At 48.9% G+C, this 22,343-nt stretch overlaps 1 protein-coding gene and 1 long non-coding RNA gene across 5 annotated transcripts in view; one reads left to right on the top strand and one right to left on the bottom strand.

Annotated features, from left to right (window-relative positions):
* TMEM59L (transmembrane protein 59 like) overlaps positions 1-22,343 on the top strand; it is a 40,170-nt gene that overhangs the window by 375 nt on the left and 17,452 nt on the right. The window contains exon 1 of one of the 3 annotated variants that reach the window (XM_081846348.1): positions 21,898-22,241. The exons of 1 other annotated variant lie outside the window; for it this stretch is intronic. In XM_081846348.1, coding sequence (XP_081702474.1) covers positions 21,993-22,241 — 249 coding nt within the window. In that variant the 5' untranslated portion in view covers positions 21,898-21,992. Of the gene's footprint in view, positions 1-21,897; positions 22,242-22,343 lie in introns of those variants that run through there. One more of the 3 variants, XM_081846349.1, reaches the window with a different exon arrangement.
* LOC309333094 lies at positions 21,103-21,869 on the bottom strand. Of its 2 annotated transcripts, none has more exons than XR_014152373.1 (3): positions 21,772-21,869; positions 21,471-21,738; positions 21,103-21,317 (listed from the first exon to the last, which is right to left on the bottom strand). It is a non-coding gene; the product is annotated as an uncharacterized lncRNA (long non-coding RNA). The 2 variants fall into 2 exon arrangements; XR_014152374.1 differs by lacking the exon at positions 21,772-21,869 and having other exon boundaries at positions 21,471-21,540; positions 21,574-21,712.

The following is a 22,343-nucleotide window of genomic DNA, read 5'->3' as shown; positions in this document are numbered from 1 at the left end:
CTTCCATATAACTAAGCTGAGGGACCTGTCTGTCAACAGCACCCCCAAAATGGAAAGGTAAAGAAAAAGAGTTTCTCAGGGTGAAATGGGTGGGGTCCCCCCCCCATTCAGGACATTCAGGACAATTCTGTGTGGAACTTGAAATCTACCCCCACCCCAGAGGTTCCTGGAATGGGGGGGCTTCTCTTTCTCCATCTCTCTCTCTTTACCCATCTATCTATAATTGGGGCCGATTCAACTTTGTCAGCTTTTGAGTAACACAGGGCTGGACGCAGAGTTCTGAGTAAGTTAAAAGCTTGCAAATTGCTTCGGTTTCCCTCCTTCCCTGAAAACCTTTCTGCCTCCACATATCAGTTGCTAACCTCAGGAAACCTGTCCATCGGTGAGCACCTGCAAAAATAATAATAATATGCAGATAAAGTTGGCTTTTAGAATCACACACAGAGATCTGTCATTGAGTCGGTAGAGCATGAGACACTTAGGGTCGTGGGTTCAAGTCCTATGATTCCTGCATTGCCGGGGGTTGGGCTAGATGAACCACGGGGTCCCTTCAAACTCCACATTGCTATGAGGCCTGGTAAACGCCCCCTGTTTGGGCCAAGGAACTTAACTGGACTGCAAGGAATTTCCTATATAACGTTTTAAGTGTGTTGTAAATGTATTATACAAATGTGACACTAGATGGCGCTGATGAGCTAAGGGCAAATTCCATATATATTTTCGAACGGTGGTTTTTTGTTTTCTTTTAAAGAAAGCTACTCTGCTTCCAGGGACGCGGGTGGCGCTGTGGGTTAAACCACAGAGCCTAAGACTTGTCGATCAGAAGGTCGGCGGTTCGAATCCCCACGATGACGGGGTGAGCTCCCGTTGCTCGGTCCCTGCTCCTGCCAACCTAGCAGTTTGAAAGCACGTCCAAGTGCAAGTAGATAAATAGGTACCGCTCCGGCGGGAAGGTAAACGGCGTTTCCGTGCGCTGCTCTGGTTCGCCAGAAGCGGCTTAGTCCTGCTGGCCACATGACCCAGAGGCTGTACGCCGGCTCCCTCGGCCAGTAAAGCGAGATGAGCGCCGCAACCCCAGAGTCGGCCACGACTGGACCTAACGGTCAGGGGTCCCTTTACCTTTACCTTTACTCTGCTTCCAGATCTCAGTTGCTAGAAACTGCAGGCGGGGAGAGTTGCTCTTGTTTCAAATTCTGCTTTTAGTTTCCCCGTTGTGGCAACCAGTTGGCCACTGTGAGAACATGCAGCAGCCGGACTGGTGACTGGGAGCGGCCGCCGAGACCACATAACACCGGTCCTGAAAAACCTACATTGGCTCCCAGGACGTTTCCGAGCACAATTCAAAGTGTTGGTGCTGACCTTGAAAGCTTAAACGGCCCAGTATACCTGAAGGAGCGTCTCCACCCCCATCGTTCTGCCTGGACACTGAGGTCCAGCTCCGAGGACCTTCTGGCTGTTCCCTCCCTGCGAGAAGCCAAGTTACAGGGAACCAGGCAGAGGGCCTTCTTGGTGGTAGCGCCCACCCTGTGGATCACTGCGGATGGTGACAGCAGTCACGGAATTAAAAGACGCCTGCTTCTTGGGAGAAGAGCGATGACAAACCTAGACAGCATCTTAAAAAGCTGAGCCATCACCTTGCCAACGAAAGTTCATATAGTTAAAGCTATGGTTTTCCCAGCGGTGATGTATGGAAGTGAGAGCTGGACCATCAAGAAGGCTGATAACTGAAGAATGGATGCTTTTGAATTCTGGTGCTGGAGGAGACTCTTGAGAGTCCCATGGACAGCAAGAAGATCAAACCTCTCCATTCGGAAGGAAATCAGCCCTGAGTGCTCACTGGAAGGACAGATCCTGAAGCTGAGGCTCCAAGACTTTGCCCACGTCATGAGAAGAGAAGACTCCCTGGAAAAGACCCTGATGTTGGGAAAGATGGAGGGCACAAGGAGAAGGGGACGACAGAGGATGAGATGGTGGGACAGTGTTCTCGAAGCTACCAGCATGAGCCTGACCAAACTGCGGGAGGCAGTGGAAGACAGGAGTGCCTGGCGTGCTCTGGTCCAGGGGGTCACGAAGAGGCGGACACGACTAAACGACTAAACAACAACAAAAGTCCTCATGATTCTGAATGAAGGACTGAATTAACTAGAAATCTTGCCTTGCACCGAATAAGATCATCGGTCCACCTGTCTCAAACTTCCAGACCAGGGTCTCTGTCTCTCTCGTCCCCTTAAACCTGGAATCCTCCACAGGCCAAAAGTCTGAGCGACAACCCTTCCCCAGCTTCACTTTCCGGGGTGCCTCTGAGCACAAGCAGAGTTCTGCATACACACACCCCTTTGCTGAGGAAACACAGCCAGGCCAGAAAGCTGGATTTGCAGTCTTCAAGGAACACAATGCGAGAAAAATGGCTTGAACCACAATGAGCAAATTTCCAGGAAGAAAAGGGAGTAAAATTTGGTGCGAGGCGGGCAGACAATTGTTTGTAAGGTCAGGCAATGACAGTCTCCCCCCCTTTTTTGCAAAAACCGCTTGTGCACGGTTTATCCTGGGGGGCCGGTTTTGTGCATCACACACCCACTGAGTCACCCAGCTGCCGGGAATGTGTTTTAGTGGCTATTTTCTCTTCTCTCGACCTTTCGCCGGATGAATCACCCATCCCACACCAAGCGGGAGAAATCTCGGACGAGGAGGAAAACCTCCCAATGGAGTTACTCTCTTTAGCCAGGCCTCAAAAGAGGAACCACCACCACCCTGCTTCTAAAATAAAAATTAAAGAAATCCCCTTTTGGGGCACGGAAGACTCCACCTCTTCCCCAGGTTTTGGTTAGCGTAACTGAGATTTAATTAAGAATTTTTATTCGGGGTCGCTGGGATTGGCATTCTCTGTCCACCCCCCCAGGTTTGCTTGCCAGAGGTCCTGAGTTCGAATCTCCAGCATCTAGGAGGAGACAGAAACTCCGCTGTTCCCATGAGGACTAGAACTTTTGCTTCTGGTTATTTCTTTTAAAAAAAATCATATACAAGTTAGCCTTGGTGAAGACCTGACGTTTTTATCCCCCCAAAAGTTTTTGATTGAGTTCCACTGAAATGAGGCTGCATTTTAATGTTTTAATGTTGTATTTTAATCTTGTTTTTTTAAAAGCTGTATTTTAATCAATTGTTTTTTTATATTTGGGTGTTAGCCGCCCTGAGCCCGGTCTTGGCTGGGGAGGGCAGGGTATAAATAAAATTTATTATTATTATTATTATTATTATTATTATTATTATTATTATTATTATTACAAGGATCTCTCGTGACAATTTGCACAGTCCGTACGCAACTGAGGATCGCCGTCAAACAGAAGCCGAACCAAAAATAAATAAACCACAGGTAGGCGTGTAAAGTAGCGACTGGAACGATTTATAACGCAACGGTTAAACAAGGGAAGGTGATACACAACGTGGACACTCTTGTGTCATGTGTGGGGCAGCAGGATAGCTCAGTCGGGAAGAGCACGAAGCTCTTGATCTTAGGGCTGTGGATTCGAGTCCCACGTGGGGCAAAAAAGATTCCTGCATTGCAGGGGTTGGACTACAGAACCCCTGGGTGTCCCACCCATAGCTATGATTCTAGGATTCAGAGTCAATATATCAGCCAAGAGGGGTCCATGTTCCTCCTTGCTGGCAAACAAAATAAAGGGCTGCGGTTCAGCACTGGATCGGAGTAAACAGCAGCCAGGTTTTCTGCGGACGGCTGTTGGTTCCGATTTATCGCAAAAGAGCGGATTTTTTCCAGGGCGAAGGCAAAACTGCTTTCTAGGCCCAAGGCTGGAGAAACTCTGCACAAGCCCTTTTAAAGTCAGGCCAAGCAAGTAGAATCACAGAATTTAGGAGCTGGAAGGGACCCTGAGGAATATGAAATAATCCTTTCTGGCCCTCTACTGACTCTCAACTTATTACTTGTTGGTTTCCCCCCCTCCAGCGCAGCAATAGGCCACATTTTAGTGCACCAAGTATTAAGATTTGCCCCATCGAACTCCCCCCCGCCCCCACAGTCCAGTCCAATATTTGAGGCATTATTGTATTTTAATATTTTGCTGGAAGCGGCTGGGGAAACCCAGCCAGAAGGGTGGGGTATAAACAATAAATTTTTATAATATTATTATTATTATGGTATATATATGTCAGCTTTCCAGGTTCGTGATGGCGCAGGCCGTTTGTACAGAACTGTGAGGACTAGAAACTTGCTTCGTCTCTTTCAGGGAGCTGGCCGTAGCTCAGTGGCGGAGCGTGCGAGCGAGCCCCGGGTGGGCATCTTGTGGCGGGGAGTTCCACAGGCACCGCTCGACACGTTGTGGAGTTGGAAGAGACCGCCTAGGTCATTTGGTCCACACACACACCCTGTTTGTGGGGTGCACAACATCCCTGACAGGTAGGCCAACTGTTGAAATACCTTCTTCAGAGGAGAGTCCATCACTGCCCAAGGTTTAATTGGCTTCTTACTATGGGAAGGGGGGGGTGTTAAAACGCAAGGGCCATTTTCCTTTGTGTGAAGCCTTCTGGGGGCCACGAGTCTGCTGTGGCTGGGGCAAAGGGGGCTGGACTAGATTACTCACAGGTCCCCATCCAACTCTCTGAATAAAATCACTGTACATTTAAAGCCTATGCAATGCACATGACTTCCCCCTCAAAAAGTTCCTGGAACTGAAGTTCCCTCTGCACCCTTAAACTACAGTTCCCAGAATTCTCCGTGGGGGTGTATTTTTGTGTAGTGTGGGTCTGCCCCAATTGTGCCCTGGCTGCGTGCACAACATACATCGAAAGCCCCCACACCCACGAACTCTGGGAGTTGTAGTTGCCGCGCTACAACTCCCAGCGCCCTTATCAAACTGGTTCTCCGGGATGGGGTGGGAAATGTGTGCGGCGCTTTGCTCCACAGAGCGCAAACATGCATTTCTCATTTGACGGTTGCGATGTTTACTCGGGAGTAAGACCCGCTCTGTTCAATGAGACACCCCGCTCCTGGGTAAGCGTGTGCCAGGAATCGTGGCCCTCGCAAAACTCTTGGCTATTAGAAAGAAACATCTGACTTTGTGGCGTGACAACTCAGCCAAGATGTTTGCTACATCTTTCCTTTTCTTAAAGGACTTCTGGGGCAAATAAAAGAGGCAGAAATGCGAAGAATCCTGCAGACTTAGCGTGTTTCCCACTTGAAATCTTTGCTCACTACCACTGCCAGATTAATAGCTCATTTATTAACCTCCTTTCCCCCTTTTAACTCCTTTCTCTCCAAACAGGGGATGAAAAAGAACTTTTCTCTTTTTGGAACGCAGCGGAAAACCCCATTTCCCCCCACAATGCAAGGGGAGTGAAAGGGGCAGTGCCTGGAAGGGTCAAGGGGTGGAGCTAGGCACTTAGGGGTGGGGCTTTGGGGTGGGTGGGGCCTGGTGGGCACAGATCCGCCACAGGTGAGACAAAATTCAAGGAGTCTCTCTCTTCATCTCCGTCGGCCAGGATGCTAAATGCAGCCTCCAAGTTCAGAAGCAGTCTATCTCTGAAGTGCCTGAGCTTTCTTGTTTCCTCTTCCCTCCCAAACCACATTCCTTTTATGCTGTGTCTCTCGCGGTTATTAATATTGCAAGGGATGCATAAAAACCGGCTCCATCGTCCGGACCCATTAGATATTATTCAAAACTTTACCTACAGAACGTCCTTCGAAACAGACATTGACTGATGCATCCAAACAGGTCCGTAGTAAGACATACGCCAGTCCGAGGCAAAGGCTCAGCATCTTATGAAATATGAAATAATTCCAACAAACCGAGAAACAGTGGAGAAACAGGAGGAAAATAAGGACGTCCTATTCCATCCCCTCCAACGTTTCTCCCCTGAAAAGAGGGACGTCCTATTCCATCCCCTCCAACGTTTCTCCCATGAAAATAGGGACGTCCTATTCCATCCCCTCCAATGTTTCTCCCCTGAAAATAGGGACGTCCTATTCCATCCCCTCCAATGTTTCTCCCCTGAAAATAGGGACGTCCTATTCCATCCCCTCCAACGTTTCTCCCCTGAAAACAGGGACGTCCTATTCCATCCCCTCCAACGTTTCTCCCATGAAAATAGGGACATCCTATTCCATCCCCTCCAACGTTTCTCCCCTGAAATAGGGACGTCCTATTCCATCCCCTCCAACGTTTCTCCCCTGAAAATAGGGACGTCCTATTCCGTCCCCTCCAACGTTTCTCCCATGAAAATAGGGACGTCCTATTCCATCCCCTCCAACGTTTCTCCCCTGAAATAGGGACGTCCTATTCCATCCCCTCCAACGTTTCTCCCCTAAAAATAGGGACGTCCTATTCCGTCCCCTCCAACGTTTCTCCCATGAAAATAGGGACATCCTAAGGAAAAGCGGGACGTTCCGAAATCAAGTCAGAAACCGGGACGGCTTTTGTAAAACCAGGAGTGTCCCTATTGTGGTCATACTTATTTTGGGAGAGAAGATAAGCGATGACGGAGCGAAATAAAATAAAACTGGTCTTCCCGGGTCTTGACAGGAGGCCTTCAAGGAAGTGGCGCTTGGCATAGAGAAAGAGAGAGACGGGAGAGGTTTTTGTTTTGTTTGCTAGCGCACAGTGCGGGGGCGATGTGGAAAATTGCTTTATCCCTCCAAAGGAGCTGTTGTGTTTGCGTTTCCCTGCAAGCCCGAGCGGTCTGTCTCTTCATCCCTTCCAGACGAACTAGATTTTGCATTTGGCAAGCAGGTGAGTCTGGACAGGGGCCAGAGTGGAAGAACAGGGTTTGGTTTGGGGGCTGTACAGAAACTGACCTCCTTCTTTTTCTTCTGAATCCCCCTTTTTACCTTCTGTGTCGAAGAGCCTTGCTGGATCAGGGCCTGTGGCCCACCTAGCAGGACATCCTGTTCTAATTATTATTATTATTATTATTATTATTATTATTAATTTATTTATACCCCACCCATCTGGCTTGGTTTCCCCAGCCACTCTGGGCGGCTTCCAACCAAATATTAAAAACCACACAGTGTCAGACACTAAAAACTTCCCTAAACAGGGCTGCCTTCAGTTGTTTATTGCCTTGACATCTGGTGAGAGTGTGTTCCACAGGGCGGGTGCCACCACCGAGAAGGCCCTCTGCCTGGTTTCCTGTAACCTCGCTTCTGGCAGGGAGGGACCCACCAGAAGGCCCTCGGGAGATGGACCCAGGTGTCCGGGCTGGACGATATGGGTGGAGATGCTCCTTCAGGGATACTGGGCCATTTAGGGCCATAGAGGTCAGCACCAACACTTTGGATTGTGCTTGGAAACATACTGGGAGCCAATGTAGGTCTTTCAGGACCGGTGTTATGTGGTCTTGGCGGCTGCCCCCAGTCACCAGTCTAGCTGCCGCATTCTGGATTAATTGCAGTTTCCGAGTTACCTTCAAGGGGAGCCCCACGGAGAGCGCGTGGCAGTAGTCCAAGCGGGAGATAACTAGATGCCCAGAGAGAACGGAGGAATCAAGATAGACTGCCTGTGGCTCTGGAAGTTCCATGGAAATATGAGACAGGCTTTTCATCTTGAGTCTCCCAGCGTTCAGCTGCCTCAGATTTCCATGCCTTCTATCGTAATGAGACTGGGAGGGGAAACTTTCCTCTCTCTGTTTTCCTCCAGGGTTTTGCATAATTTCCACAAACTTCTCATTCGCCTTCCCTTTCAACGGGGAAGTCCCAAACGCCTGCCGTCTTTCCTCCTCGGAGCGTCTCTCCGTCCCCAAAGGAGCCTTTCGGGACACAATTGCCAGTTCACATCCTGGCCAAATCCCCGTTGTGCAATTAAAACGGGTTTTTAATGCTCTTAGGTAATAAAACCGGCCTCTCTCTCTTACACACACAAACACAGACTAACAAAAAAACCCCCCAAACTTGTAGTAATAAGGAAATTGACAGCGCTGCGCCGCCGAAAGGTGTGGGGCAACCTTTTTATTGACAAAACGTTGCCTAACCTCAACTCAAAGTTATCAAGAACGGATGCTTGTTCAAACAGCAAACATCATCTCACTTCGCTGCAAAATTTCTGCCAGCCTGGCTCAATACTTCCTTCCCTGGCTGGCAGCAGCAGTGGGTCTCTATGGTTTCAGGCAGGGGACATTCCTAGCCCTACCTGGAAATCATAGAGTTGGGACACCGGGGGGGGGCGGTCATCCATCCCAACCCCCCCCCCAATGCAGGAATCGCAATTCAGTATTGGCTGGCAGCTGCTTTTGGGGCATTCAGATGGCGAGTCTTCGTACCTCGAGATCTTCCTCTGCAGATGCTCCAGCAAAGGTTCGTCCTTTAAAAATAAACTAAGATTCTGGTCCTCAAGGTTCTGGAATAAATGGCTTCGAGTCAGGTCTCCCCTGGCGCTACCCAAAATTGAACCCTGCCCTATTCGTGAGAATAAGATAATAATATTTAATTTCTGGAAAAGAAAGCCGCAAAACCCAGCCATCTTGCCTGGAGAAAGAGGGGAGGCCGCGAGGCGAACAGACCGTAAATATTAGCCTCTTGCAAAGAGACGGGAAGGTTTTTCTTATTAAAACCCGGGCAGATTTACTAGTTTTGGAGTTGAGGAGGCTGGCAGCCCAGTCCTGTGAGCTGTGCATATTGTGAGCAGGTGCACAGAGCGGTTTTGCTGCCAGGGCGCATAAATCCCAATTCCTCTCATCTTCACCGATCGTCCCAAACACACAAATGGCCAGGGCGGCGTTAAAGGTTGCCAACTGACCTGCAAGCATCTAAAACCGCCCTGCTTTTTAAGTCCGGGTGGAAAATGGACAGAGTTGTGCTCTTTAATCATCAAAATCAATAATAATAATAATAATAATAATAATAATAATAATAATAATAATAATAATATTTATACCCCGCCCATCTGGCTGGGTTTCCCCAGCCGCTCTGGGCGGCTCCCAACAGAACACTAAAAACAGAATAAAACATCAAGCATCTGCCCCCTCTTTGTCCCAGGGCCTTACCTCAATTCGTACTTCAGGGTATAATTTTTTTTTTTTTTAAAATATATTTTATTAAGGGTTTTCTTGTTTTACAGTGTAAGTGTAATGCCTCGTGTATTTTTTTTTCCCCGTATAACATTTTTACAAATCCATTTCATTTGTTGAGGCATTAGGGGGAGAAGAAAAAAAAAAAGAAGAAGAAGAAGAAAGGAGGGTGGAAGGAGGGGAGATGGATGGGGGTCGGGTAGCGGTGTTTCTATTATGCTTAATGTATGTAGTTTGGTGTCAGCGTGCTTGTGTTGTTCACTTGTGTTCCTTTGGTGGTGAGAGAGGTTGGGGTTGGCCTAGGATGTGATTGTTTGTTTGTGATTGGCTGTGGTGATCTTTGTTTTCGTGTGTGAGTGAGGTGGGTGGGTGTTTTGGATCAAGTTAGCCATATTGATTTGTATGCTGTTGGTGGATTATTGTCATTGTCCTGTTGGGCTGTGTATGTGATAAAGGGGAGCCATACCGGGGTGAAGGTGTCTTCTTCTGTTTGTCCCCGTGTCAGTTTCAGTTTGTTAGTTAATTTTTCTAGTAGGGCTGTTTCCCATACTATTTGGTACCATTGGTCCATGCTTACTCCTGACAGGTCTCTCCAGTGTCTGGTTATGGTGTTTCTGGCTGCTGAAAGTAGGTGGGTTATGAGTTCTTTGTGGAGTAAATGGGCATTGTTGTCTTGGAAGATGTTTAGTAGGGCCAATTCTGGGGTGAAGTCTAATACTTGCTTTGTTATTTTACATATTTCTTGTATGGCTGTTGTCCAGAATAGTTGGATTTTGGGACACTCCCACCACATGTGGAGGTATGTGCCTGTGGAGGTGCACCCTCTCCAGCATTTTGGTGAGGTTCCTGGGTGTATTAGCGCTAGTTTCCTTGGTGTTAGGTACCACCTGTAGGTGAGTTTCAGTGTGAGTTCTTTTCTTTTCGTTGATATGGATTTAAAGGGGGGTTTAGACCACATTCTGGTCCATTGAGTGGGGTTAATCTCATAGCCTATGTCACTTCAGGGTATAATTGTTGTGCAGGTAAGTCTCTCTCCCTCTGTCCCAGGGGTCCACCTGCAGGTGAAGTCCTTTAGATTTTTGAACCAGCAGGAGATGTTCGTCGGTTTCTCTGGTGGCACTAGAGGATGAAAATATAGAGGAGGAAGAAGAAGGAGGAGGAGATATTTATACCCCATCTGCTGCCTTCCTATCCCACGGTCAGACAGCACTTACTGCCAGAAAGTCCTTCCTGAATTTCGGAATTTCCTTTCTCATCGCTTGAAGCTACGGGTTCGAATCCTGCCTTCCAGAGCAGGAGAAAACGAGCTTCCATAGGACGGCCCTTGATATATTGGAAGATGGCTGTTCTCTCAGTCTCCTCTTTCCCAGGCTAAACGTACCCAGCTCCTTCGACCGTTCCTCATCAGGCTCGGTTTCCAGACCCTTGACCATCTCACTCGCCCTCCTCTGCCCACCTTCCAACTTGTCAACCTCCTTCTTAAATTGTGGTGCCCAGAACTGGACAGAGGACTTCTGTGGATGCAAGCCCATGATCAAAATGGTCACCCTCCCAAAACTAACCTGCCTATTCCAATCTGGATCTCCCCAACCCAACTCCGAAAATGGCAGAAAAAACTACACTTATTTATCTTCTCACACAAAAAACCAGGAATAGGCCCCAAATATCCACCCCTCCCCTCCTCAGAGGGAGGATGGGGAATCCCCAACATAGAAGCATATTAGAGTGCCAACCAAATACGTCACGTAATCCCATATATAGGGGGTGGCGCTGTGGGTTAAACCACAGAGCCTTGGGCTTGCCGATGCTCGGTCCATGCTCCTGCCCACCTAGCAGTTCAAAAGCACGTCAAAGTGCAAGTAGATAAATAGGTCCCGCTCTGGCAGGAAGGTAAACGGCGTTTCCGTGCGCTGCTCTGGTTCGCCAGAAGCGGCTTAGTCCTGCTGGCCACATAACCTGGAAGCTGTACGCCAGCTCCCACGGCCAGTAAAGCGAGATGAGCACCGCAACCCCAGAGTCAGCCACGACTGGACCTAATGGTCAGGGGTCCCTTTACCTTTTACCTTTAATCCCATATATACTGGAAGACGGGAAAAAACAGTGGGTACATTTGGAGAGCGTCACAATTGAAAATACCTGCACCACAGCATACCCATCACTTCCAAACTTAAGGAAAATTCCCACAACACTCGCCAGATACACACGGAACATGCTGAAAGCACGGGAAACAGAAATAGACAAACTGTCCCCAACCCCATCCCCACTAATTCCCACTATTCCATCACGCAGCACAAAACCTCCAGGTAAAAATCTGGCAAACCAAAGGCCTATATCGCCTAACAAACCCTTTCATGGATGCAGCTATAATAGCATTCGCCTTTTTTGCTGCTGCATCACACTGCGGGCTCATATTCTCCTTTTGGTCCACCACAAGACCCCTAGATCCTTTTCTCATGTCATGGCTAGTAAGCCAGGTGTCCGCCATCTTATATTTGTGCGTCTGGTTCTTCCTAAGTGAATCTGCGGCTAGCCAGGAGGCAGTCTGTGGCAGCAACGCTCCTAAGTACCAATTGCTGGAAGCCGCAGAGCGCCTCTCGCACTCAGGACAACGCTTGCGGGCTTTCCAGGTCGGCCACTGCGAGAACAGGACGCCGGACATACGACGGGGTCACCTTGGGCCTCATGTAGCCGCACTTTGTCGCACGACTTAACGCTTCGCATTTCGTGTCCGAAACAGAGCAGAATTGGATGCAAAAATTCATCCAATATACCCAGTATCCATGAAAGAGCGTCTCCACCCCCAGCGTCCAGCCCGGACACTGAGGTCCAGCGCCAAGGGCCTTCTGGCGGTTCCCTCCCTGCGAGAAGCAAAGCTACAGGGAACCAGGCACAGGGCCTTCTCAGTGGTGGCACCCGCCCTGTGGAACGTGCTCCCATCAGATGTCAAAGATATAAACAACTACCTGACATTCGGAAGACATCTTAAGGCAGCCCTGTTCAGGGAAGTTTTTAATGTGTGACATCTTAGTGTATTTTTTGTCTTTGTGGAAGCCGCACAGAGTGGTTGGGGAGACCCAGCCAGATGGGCGGGGTACAAATAATAAATTATTATTATTATTATTATTATTATTATTATTATTATTATGGAGCGAACTTTGCAAAAGTGCAGCTGTGCCCCCCCCCCAAAAAAGAAGACTTATTCAGAACTGGAACCCACGAGAATTGCAAAACCACATCGCGCCCCCTTCCTTCTCCTCGGGCCATTGTGCCAGCTCCAATTTTCTTAACCCCTCCCATGTGTTCCCCATTAAGCCGCGGGGGAAGAGGGGTTTGCGCAAGGCAATAAATTACGTTAATGAGGTTTGGTGGAGAAAGGGTGGTATCCGCAGCGGGGGTTGGGGTGGAGATGAAAGGGAAAGCTGGTTTGGAGGGGGTCGGACGCTGCACGGGGGGGGGGGGAGGCGGGCTGGCGCAGGTGGGAAGAGAGATGGTCTTGTTCTCCTGTTCACATGTGTTGCGGAACCGGAGTCATAAATCACACACCTTCTGGGGTCAAGGGTGCATCTGTGTCTTGCGGGGGGGGGGGGCTGCTGCAGAACTTTGCAGATCCCGGTGAAAAACGAGGCTCACACCAGACATCTGAAGCACATTGGGAAAGTGTGTGCCGCTTCCCCCAAAGAACCTTGGGAACTGTAGTTTTCCTGTCATGGCGCTACAGTTCCCAATAGGGAGCGCCTTGCAGCAAATATCCCAAACAATTAAACCCCTGTGTTGCAAACCATTATCGGTAATATCCAAGGCAACACACGACGACCAAGCACAACAATGCAATATCCATATAAACTCTTTATATAATCTATACGGAACACTGAACAATCTATCCAGGTGGAAAAATCAAAATTAGAAACAGAATTGTTAGATTCCAATACTAAGACACTATCAAGAATGTATAACTTGCTGTTGAAATGGAATACTCAGGATGAAATGGTGAAATCTGCTATGATAAAATGGGCACAAGATGTTGGACACAATATTATGTTTGCTGACTGGGAACAGTTATGGACCACAGGTATGAAATTTACGGCATGCAATGCCTTAAGGGAGAATATTATGAAAATGATATACAGGTGGTACATGACACCAGTCAAGCTTGCAAAAATATATCATTTGCCCGATAATAAATGTTGGAAATGTAAAGAAAATGAAGGTACATTCTTTCACCTTTGGTGGACGTGCCCGAGGATTAAGGCTTTCTGGGAGATGATCTATAATGAAATGAAAAAGGTATTTAAATATACTTTCTTGTAAAAACCAGAGGCCTTTCTCCTGGGCATGGTCGGCCAATTGGCGCAGGTGGGAAGAGAGATGGTCTTGTTCTCCCGTTCACATGTGTTGCGGAACCGGAGTCATAAATCACACACCTTCTGGGGTCAAGGGTGCATCTGTGTCTTGCGGGGGGGGGGCTGCAGAACTTTGCAGATCTTCCCCCAAAGAACCTTGGGAACTGTAGTTTTCCTATCATGGCGCTACAGTTCCCAATAGGGAGCGCCTTGCAGCAAATATCCCAAACAATTAAACCCCTGTGTTGCAAACCATTATCGGTAATATCCAAGGCAACACGACAACCAAGCACAACAATGCAATATCCATATAAACTAATCTATACGGAACATTGAACAATCTCTTGTTTATTTGGTTCTATGTTTTCAAGAGAATCCATCAAGAGTGCACGTTTTGTGACTTTCAGAGATTCGTAAGATTTCTGTTTGTTTGGTTTTGCAGAGAGGGCGTATTTCATATATTTCATATTGTTCAGTGTTCCGTATAGATTATATAAAGAGTTTATATGGATATTGCATTGTTGTGCTTGGTCGTCGTGTTGCCATGGATATTACCGATACAGTGGTACCTCGGGTTACATACGCTCCAGGTTGCACACTCCGCTAACCCAGAAACTGTGCTTCAGGTTAAGAACTTTGCTTCAGGATAAGAACAGAAATCGGGCTCCAGCGGCACGGCGGCAGCAGGAGGCCCCATTAGCTAAAGTGGCGCTTCAGGTTAAGAACAGTTTCAGGTTAAGAACGGACCTCCGGAACGAATTAAGTACTTAACTCGAGGTACCACTGTACTTGCATCAGATTTAGGTTTGATGAGGCCCTAAACTACTGAAGGTAATGGGACCCTTTATATGCCCAGCTGCTCTTTGACAACAAAAAATTGTCGCTGTTATTTGTGTGTTGAATATGTCCTATATGGTCATTTATGGACCTCATAGGTATCTCAAGCCATTTGCGCATGTTGCCGTGCAACCAGTCCATGAAGAATGTAGGCACCCTATATATAGAAAGGAGCAAACCAGGGATATTTTAGGGAGCAGGCGGGGCCCATGACTTACATCCTAGGAGCCTACACAACACAAAACATGGTTGTTGTATGTCGGTTTTATTTTATTTGTTTTTCATCTTATATTTTGGAAATGTACATCCAGTTTTTTCCCCTTTAAATTTTTTTGGATGCCCCCAAGAGAGTGGGGCCCTAAGCTATAGCTTGTTTTGCTTATATGTAAATCCGGTACTGAATATCAGGTGCGGCTCTGACTTATTTCGTGAAACTCATCCACCATTCGATGGCAGAAGAGAAACCGGCTTCTGTAATTCCGGGACTGTCCCTGGAAAAACAGGACACTCGGAGGAGATGGGAGAGAACTGTTGAGTTTGGAAGGAACCATTAAAGATAATCTACTCTGCAACCCCTTGCAATGCAGAAATCATTTTCTCAAACCCACAACCTTGAGAATTAAAGAGCCTACCTGTCACAGCTCTGTCTGAATCTTGGGCAAGCCTAACCAATAATTTTTTAACTCCCAAGATCAATGATGATGATGATTTATTAAAATCGTATACCACCCCAAACCTGCTAGGTCTCAATTCACCGAATAATGTTGTTGTTTAGTCATTTAGTTGTGTCTGCCTCTTCGTGACCCCCTGGACCAGAGCACGCCAGGCCCTCCTGTCCTCCACTGCCTCCCGCAGTTTGGTCAGACTCATGTTTGTGGCTTTGAGAACACTGTCCCACCATCTCGTCCTCCGTCATCCCCTTCTCCTTGTGCCCTCCATCTTTCCCAACATCAGGGTCTTTTCCAGGGAGTCTTCTCTTCTCCTGAGGTGGCCAAAGTCTTGGAGCCTCAGCTTCAGGATCTGTCCTTCCAGTGAGCACTCAGGGCTGATTTCCTTCCGAATGGAGAGGTTGGATCTTCTTGCAGTCCATGGGACTCTCAAGAGTCTCCTCCAGCACCATAATTCAAAAGCATCAATTCTTCGGCGATCAGCTTTCTTTATGGTCCAGCTCTCACTTCCATACATCACTACTGGGAAAACCATAGCTTGAACTATACGGACCTTTGTTGGCAAGGTGATGTCTCTACTTTTTAAGATGCTGTCTGGGTTTGTCATTGTTTTTCTCCCAAGAAGCAGGCGTCTTTTAATTTCATGACTGCTGTCACCATCTGCATTGATCATGGAGCCCAAGAAAGTAAAATCTCTCACTGCCTCCATTTTCCCCCTTCTATTTGCCAGGAGGTGATGGGACCAGTGGCCATGATCTTTGTTTTTTTGATGTTGAGCTTCAGACCATATTTTGCGCTCTCTTCTTTCACCCTCATTAAAAGGTTCTTTAATTCCTCTTCACTTTCTGCCATCAAGGTTGTGTCATCTGCATATCTGAGGTTGTTGATATTTCTTCCGGCGATCTTAATTCTGGCTTGGGATTCATCCAGCCCAGCCGAATATGACGACAATATAAAAACGCAAAATACATAAGCGATGGCTCACGCAGAAAGCCATTATTATTATTATTATTATTATTATTAAACTTATGAAAACGTGGAACAACTTTGACATCACAGGCCGGGCTCCTAAATCACATTTCCCCCCTCCTGACTTCCTCTCCCCGTATGGCGTGTCCAGCTGCTGTCAGCACACCCGGTTCAGTTAAGGTGCTCAATTAAGGTTAACGATTTTTCTGAGACAGGGGGTGCCCTGTTAAAAGGGGCAGGGGGGGCGTCTTCAAAAGTTCCATAAGCTAGGATGGATCAGAAGAGCGGGAACATGCCAAATTTCGGGTTTGCGGGGGACAGAGTCGAGCTCTGATTTTATCAAGTTACGTTTTTCAAAATGTCCCCAGTGGCGTAGCGTGGGTTGTCAGCACCCGGGGTAAGGCAAGTAATTTGCGCCCCCTAACCCGTGGATTTGTGCCCCCTAACCCTAACCCCCAGATGTTGCGCCCGGTGCGGCCGGCCCCCCTACACCCCCCACGCTACGCCACTGAATGTCCCCTCCTTTCCAGCAGAGTACTAGATAAATAGCCCAACTTGTTGTTATTGTTTAGTCGTTTAGTCGTGTCCGCCTCTTGGTGACCCCCTGGACCAGAGCACGCCAGGCCCTCCTGTCTTCCACTGCCTCCCACAGTTGGGTCAAACTCATGTTTGTAGCTTTGAGAACACTGTCCCACCATCTCATCCTCTGTTGTCCCCTTGTGCCCTCCATCTTTCCCAGCATCAGGGTCTTTTCCAGGGAGTCTTCTCTTCTCCTGAGGTGGCCAAAGTCTTGGAGCCTCAGCTTCACGATCTGTCCTTCCAGTGAGCACTCAGGGCTGATTTCATTAAGAATGGATACGTTTGATCTTCTTGTAGCCCAACTAGGGGTTGCCATATTCACAAAAATCCGGATAAGTTGTTGAACTTTTCGCACAAAGTTGTTGAGCTTTTTTGGGGAATAAAATTATCCTACTTGACACATGTCCGAGTTCCCTGCGTCTCAGTAGGTATCAAGAATTGGTGCCTGATTTTTAAAGAAACCAGAAGCCTTTCTGTTAGGAATCTTAGGTAGAGACATTCCGAAAAATATAAGAGAAATCTTTTTATATGCAACAGCGGCTCCCCATCTATCGATAGCATCCAATTGGAAAGGGGAAACGATACCAAGGTTAACAGAATGGCAAAATAAATTATTAGACTATGTTGAAATGGCTCAGCTAACAAATGGGTTAAGAGGTAACACCAAACAAATATATAAATTCAGTGCTTTTTTTAAAAAAAAAATGTTTAGGGCCACAGTCATACCTCGGGTTGAAGTAGCTTCGGGATAAGTATTTTCAGGTTGAGCGCTGCAGTGACCCGGAAGTAAAGGAGTGCGTTCCTTCTGGGTTTCACCGCTCGCACATGCGCAGATGGTCAAAATGGTGTCATGCACATGCGCAGAAGCGGTGAATCGTGGACGTGGGTTGCGTTCGCTTCTGGATGCGAACGGGGCTCTGGAATGGATCCCATTCGTAACCAGAGGTACCACTGTAGTCTCATTTTGACTCAAGAAAATCACCGTTTTATACAGTGGTACCTCGGGTTACAGACGCTTCAGGTTACAGACTCCGCTGACCCAGAAATAATACCTCAGGTTAAGAACTTTGCTTCAGGATGAGAACAGAAATCGTGCTCCGGCGGCGCGGCAGCAGCGGGAGGCCCCATTAGCTAAAGCGGTTCTTCAGGTTAAGAACAGTTTCAGGCGAAGAACGGACCTCCAGAACGAAGTAAGTACTTAACCCGAGGTACCACTGTAGTTCGAATCGGGGGAAATAAAGACAGTAAACGGACAAAAGGACAAAGATTCGCAAAATGTTTTGGGGTATGTGTACCCCTGGGGGGGGGGGAAAGCTCTGTATAAATTCAATAAATAATTTCCCCATACACCCTAGAAACGCAAGGCACAGATTCCCTACACGCCAATGGCACATCTAAGAGTGCTCAGATGCTCTAGAGGGGAAATACGAGGCGATTGAAAAACGTCTTTGATCGTGATTACAAATTAACGGCTCCCTCTTTCCTTGGGAAGCGAGTGATGGACCCAGGAATGGAGGCAGTGGGGTGGGGTAGGGGGAGAAGCTCCCCCCCCCAACAACAGGGTGGTCAAAAAAGTATGGGAGGCCAGCCTGGACCCCCACCGGTTGGTGTTTTGGCAAGCTGGGCACCCGCTGAGAATTCGGAGCTTGATGCCAAGGCGCCCGCTGCTTTCTGCCCTCGTCTCGCACGGACCGTTGGCCAGCCAAACAGATGTTCGCGATCGGGGAACAGGATCCGAGCCACATTCCTTGGCCATGATGCCATAGCGTTCCCGGACGGGCCTTTCGCCACCTCGGAAGACGGATGAGGGCGGCCGAGCTGTCACCACGGGCCTGGTGAAAAATGGGGGAGCCGGGCACGGTGACATCATTGCCCGGGGTGTTGAAGCGACGGGGCACCTGCCATCTGCATGACATCACTTTGTACTCTAGTAAAGCAGACCGTCTCATTTGTCAGCGCCAAAATGGTACCGAGCGTCAGAACGACTTGGCCACAATAAAGAAATTTTGCCTGTGGTACAACTATTTTCCACCTTCCCGTTTCGACGCTTTCAAATCATAGAAATCATAGACTCTCCAGCACCCTATCTGCATAACCTGTTGTTGATGTTTAGTTGTTTAGTCGTGTCCGCCTCTTTGTGAACCCCTGGACCAGAACACGCCAGGCACTCCTGTCTTCCACTGCCTCCCGCAGTTTGGTCAAACTCATGCTGGTCCCTTCGAGAACACTGTCCCACCATCTCGTCCTCCGTCGTCCCTTTCTCCTTGCGCCCTCCATCTTTCCCAACATCAGGGTCTTTTCCAGGGAGTCTTCTCTTCTCATGAGATGGCCAAAGTATTGGAGCCTCAGCTTCAGGATCTGTCCTTCCAGTGAGCACTCAGGGCTGATTTCCTTCCGAATGGAGAGGTTGGATCTTCTTGCAGTCCATGGGACTCTGAAGAGTCTCCTCCAGCACCACAATTCAAAAGCATCCATTCTTCGGCGATCGGCCTTCTTGATGGTCCAGCTCTCACTTCCATACATCACTACTGGGAAAACCATAGCTTGAACTATACGGACCTTTGTTGGCAAGGTGATGTCTCTGCTTTTTAAGATGCTGCCTAGGTTTGTCATTGCTTTTCTGCATAACCTAGCAATTCTAAAATATAGACATGCTTTTACTCTCACAAGATTGAATGTCTTGCCCTCGGCTGGATTTGAGGGACAATTCCAACAGATTCCCCACAAAAAACGCTTATGTCCCTGTGGAGACGGCAGTCCCGAATCGGTGGCACATGCCCTTCTGGCTTGCCCTCTTTATAAAGACTTGAGGAATGAGATTATCACCCCTCTTTTATTGTCCTTTCCCGGGTTGCCTAGCCACTGCCCCAGTGTCCTCTCTCCGGGCAGATCAAGATGAGCAGGTGACAGCAAAGGTGGCAAGGTTTTTAGATGAGCAATCAGAATAAGATCCATTGTTTGACTACTGAATCAAAACCCTAACATGTATTGTATATAATCGACTTTTTATTTTTATTCTTTGTATATCGTATTGTTGTTTTATTGCTATGGCTGATGCAAATAAAGATCGATTCATTCGTTCACTTAGAGGGGTTAAGACCATCGGAAGAGTCTGGAGGCTGGCTCAGGCCAAATGCCCCAAAGACTTTAGGAATACGGACAAGGCTCGTCATCAGCACCCGGAAAGAACCAGCCGGGTTGCAAGAGCTGCAACTAAGTGAGAGAGTCCTAATGGGTGGGCCTTTCCTCCATCCCCTCACCTATCTGCAAGGTTAATAATAATAATAATAATAATAATAATAATAATTTTATTTATTTATACCCTGCCCATCTGGCTGGGCTTCCCCAGCCGCTCTGGACAACTCCCAACAGAATATTAAAAGCACAACAGAACATCCAACATTAAAAGCTTCCCTAAACAGGGCTGCCTTCAGATGCCTTCTAAAAGTCTGGTAGTTCTTGTTTTCTTTGACATCTGGTGGGAGGGCGTTCCACAGGGAGGGTGCCACCACCGAGAAGGCCCTCTGCAAAACTGGCATGCCTTGTCTCTTGCATTTATTTATTTAAAAAAAAAAAAATAGAAATGTGATTTCTTAAAAAGAGGAAGGTATTCTCCCTCTTGTGTGGGGCAGAAAATGGGGGTTAATGTCCCATCCTAAGACAGACTTTTAAACCGATGCTTGAGGTTAACGCATGCATGCAGAACCTAGAAGCTTAAAAATTACTTTCCTCTCTCGGTGCCACAAAATTCTCCACCACGCATCCCCAATATGCAAAGGATGGATTTAGAATTTTAGATGCATATGTTGCGACGCCCTGAGGCATGTTTGGCACCTTTCCTTGCATCCCCATCTTGGGTTGGCCATAAAACATCAGAGGTGGCGTCTAATGAATCGTTAAAATCCACATGTATTCCTATATTAAACCAGAGAACAAAGAAAACCCCTTCTGCGAGGCAGAAGCTCTGCCTCTGAGCCAATGTTTTTGCGTTCTTGTTTATTTCCAAACAGCTCCATTGGTTAGAGCTTGGTGCCGACTGCGCCAAGATTGCAGGTTCGATTCCCGTATGGCACAGCCACATATTCCTGCATTAGAGAATAGGTAAAGGGACCCCTGACCCTTAGGTCCAGTCGTGGCCGACTCTGGGGTTGCGGCGCTCATCTCGCTTTACTGGCCGAGGGAGCCGGCGTCCAGCTTCCGGGTCATGTGGCCAGCAGGATTAAGCCGCTTCTGGCGAACCAGAGCAGCGCATGGAAACGCTGTTTACCTTCCCGCTGGAGCGGTACCTATTTATCTACTTGCACTTGGACGTGCTTTCGAACTGCTAGGTGGGCAGGAGCAGGGACCGAGCAATGGGAGCTCACCCTGTTGAGGGGATTTGAACTGCTGACCTTCTGAACAGCAAGTCCTAGGCTCTGTGGTTTAACCCACAGCGCCACCTGCGTCCCGAATGCATTAGAGAATAACTTGCACCTAAATATTAGTAAGACAAAGGAGATGGTGTTGGACTTCTGGAGGAAGAGAGGGGAACCTGCCCCGTTGTATATTGGGGGGGGGGCTGTGTGGAGTGTCTCCTACATCTACTTCTCCCTCCCTCGAGCCCCGGCACTTATTTCCTCTTTCCTCAAGCCCTGGCACCTATTTCCTCCTCCCTCCCTTGAGCCCTGGCACCTCCCTCCTCCTCCCTCCCTTGAACCCCAGCACCTATTTCCTCCTCCCTTCCTCCCTCGAGCCCCGGCACCTATTTCCTCTTTCCCCAAGCCCCAGCACCTATTTCCTCCTCCCTCCTCCTCCCTCCCTTGAGCCCCGGCACCTATTTCCTCCTCCCTCCCTCCCTTGAGCCCCAGCACCTATTTCCTCTTTCCCCAAGCCCCAGCACCTATTTCTTCCTCCCTCCCTTGAGCCCCAGCACCTATTTCCTCTTTCCCCAAGCCCCAGCACCTATTTCCTCCTCCCTCCTCCTCCCTCCCTTGAGCCCCAGCACCTATTTCCTCTTTCCTCAAGCCCCGGCACCTATTTCCTCCTCGCTCACTCCCTCCTTCCTTCCTCCCTTGACCTCCAGCACCTATTTCCTCTTCCCTCCCGCATTCCTTTCAGCCCCGGCACCTACTTCTCCCTCCCTTGAGCCCTGGCACCTATTTCCTCCTCCCTCCCTTGTGCCCCAGCACCTATTTCCTCCTCCCTCCCTCCCTTGAGCCCCGGCACCTATATCCTCTTTCCTCAAGCCCCAGCACCTATTTCTTCCTCCTTTCCCTGGGCCCCGGCACCTATTTCCTCCTCCCTCCCTCCCTTGAGCCCCGGCACCTATATCCTCTTTCCTCAAGCCCCAGCACCTATTTCTTCCTCCTTTCCCTGAGCCCCGGCACCTATTCCCCACTCCCTCCCTTGCGCCCCGGCACCTCTTCCCTCCTTCCCCCCTCCTCTCTCCCAGGCTGCTCCGCTGCTCGCCCGGCGCGCCCCCGACTCTTCTCCTCCTCCTGCGCGCGCTCCGGGCTCCCTCGGCAGCCTTCCTCCTCCTCCTCCTCCTCCTGGTCCTCTTCTTCTTCCTCGGGCCTCTCCATCTTCTTCTCCATCGCAGGCGCGCAGGATGGCCGAAGGCGCAGCGCTGCTCCTTTTCCTGCTGCTCCCGCGGGCCGGGCTGGCTGCCCTCGGCGGCGCTTCTTCTTCTCCTCCTCCTTCATCATCATCATCATCCCCTTCTTCTTCTCCTCCGCCGCCTCCTTCGTCGTCTTCTCCGCCGGGAGACGGCGACCCTTTCTCGGCTCAGCTGGGCGATATCTCCGCTTGCCAAGCGCGCTGCGCGCCCAGCCTCCGTCTCCAGACCCCCGGCGCCAAGGTAACCCACCCAGGGGCGCGCGGCGCAGGCTCCTACTCCGAGTAGACCCCTTGCCCCCAAAGGGAGAGCGAGGGAGAGAGGAAAAACCCAGGTTCAAGCTCG

This window comes from Podarcis erhardii, assembly GCF_964252035.2.
Source record: "Podarcis erhardii genome assembly, chromosome: 18".
NCBI classification, from domain to species: Eukaryota; Metazoa; Chordata; class Lepidosauria; order Squamata; family Lacertidae; genus Podarcis; species Podarcis erhardii.
Note: the sequence above shows the minus strand (reverse complement) of the source record. Positions and strands in the feature narration are given on the sequence as shown.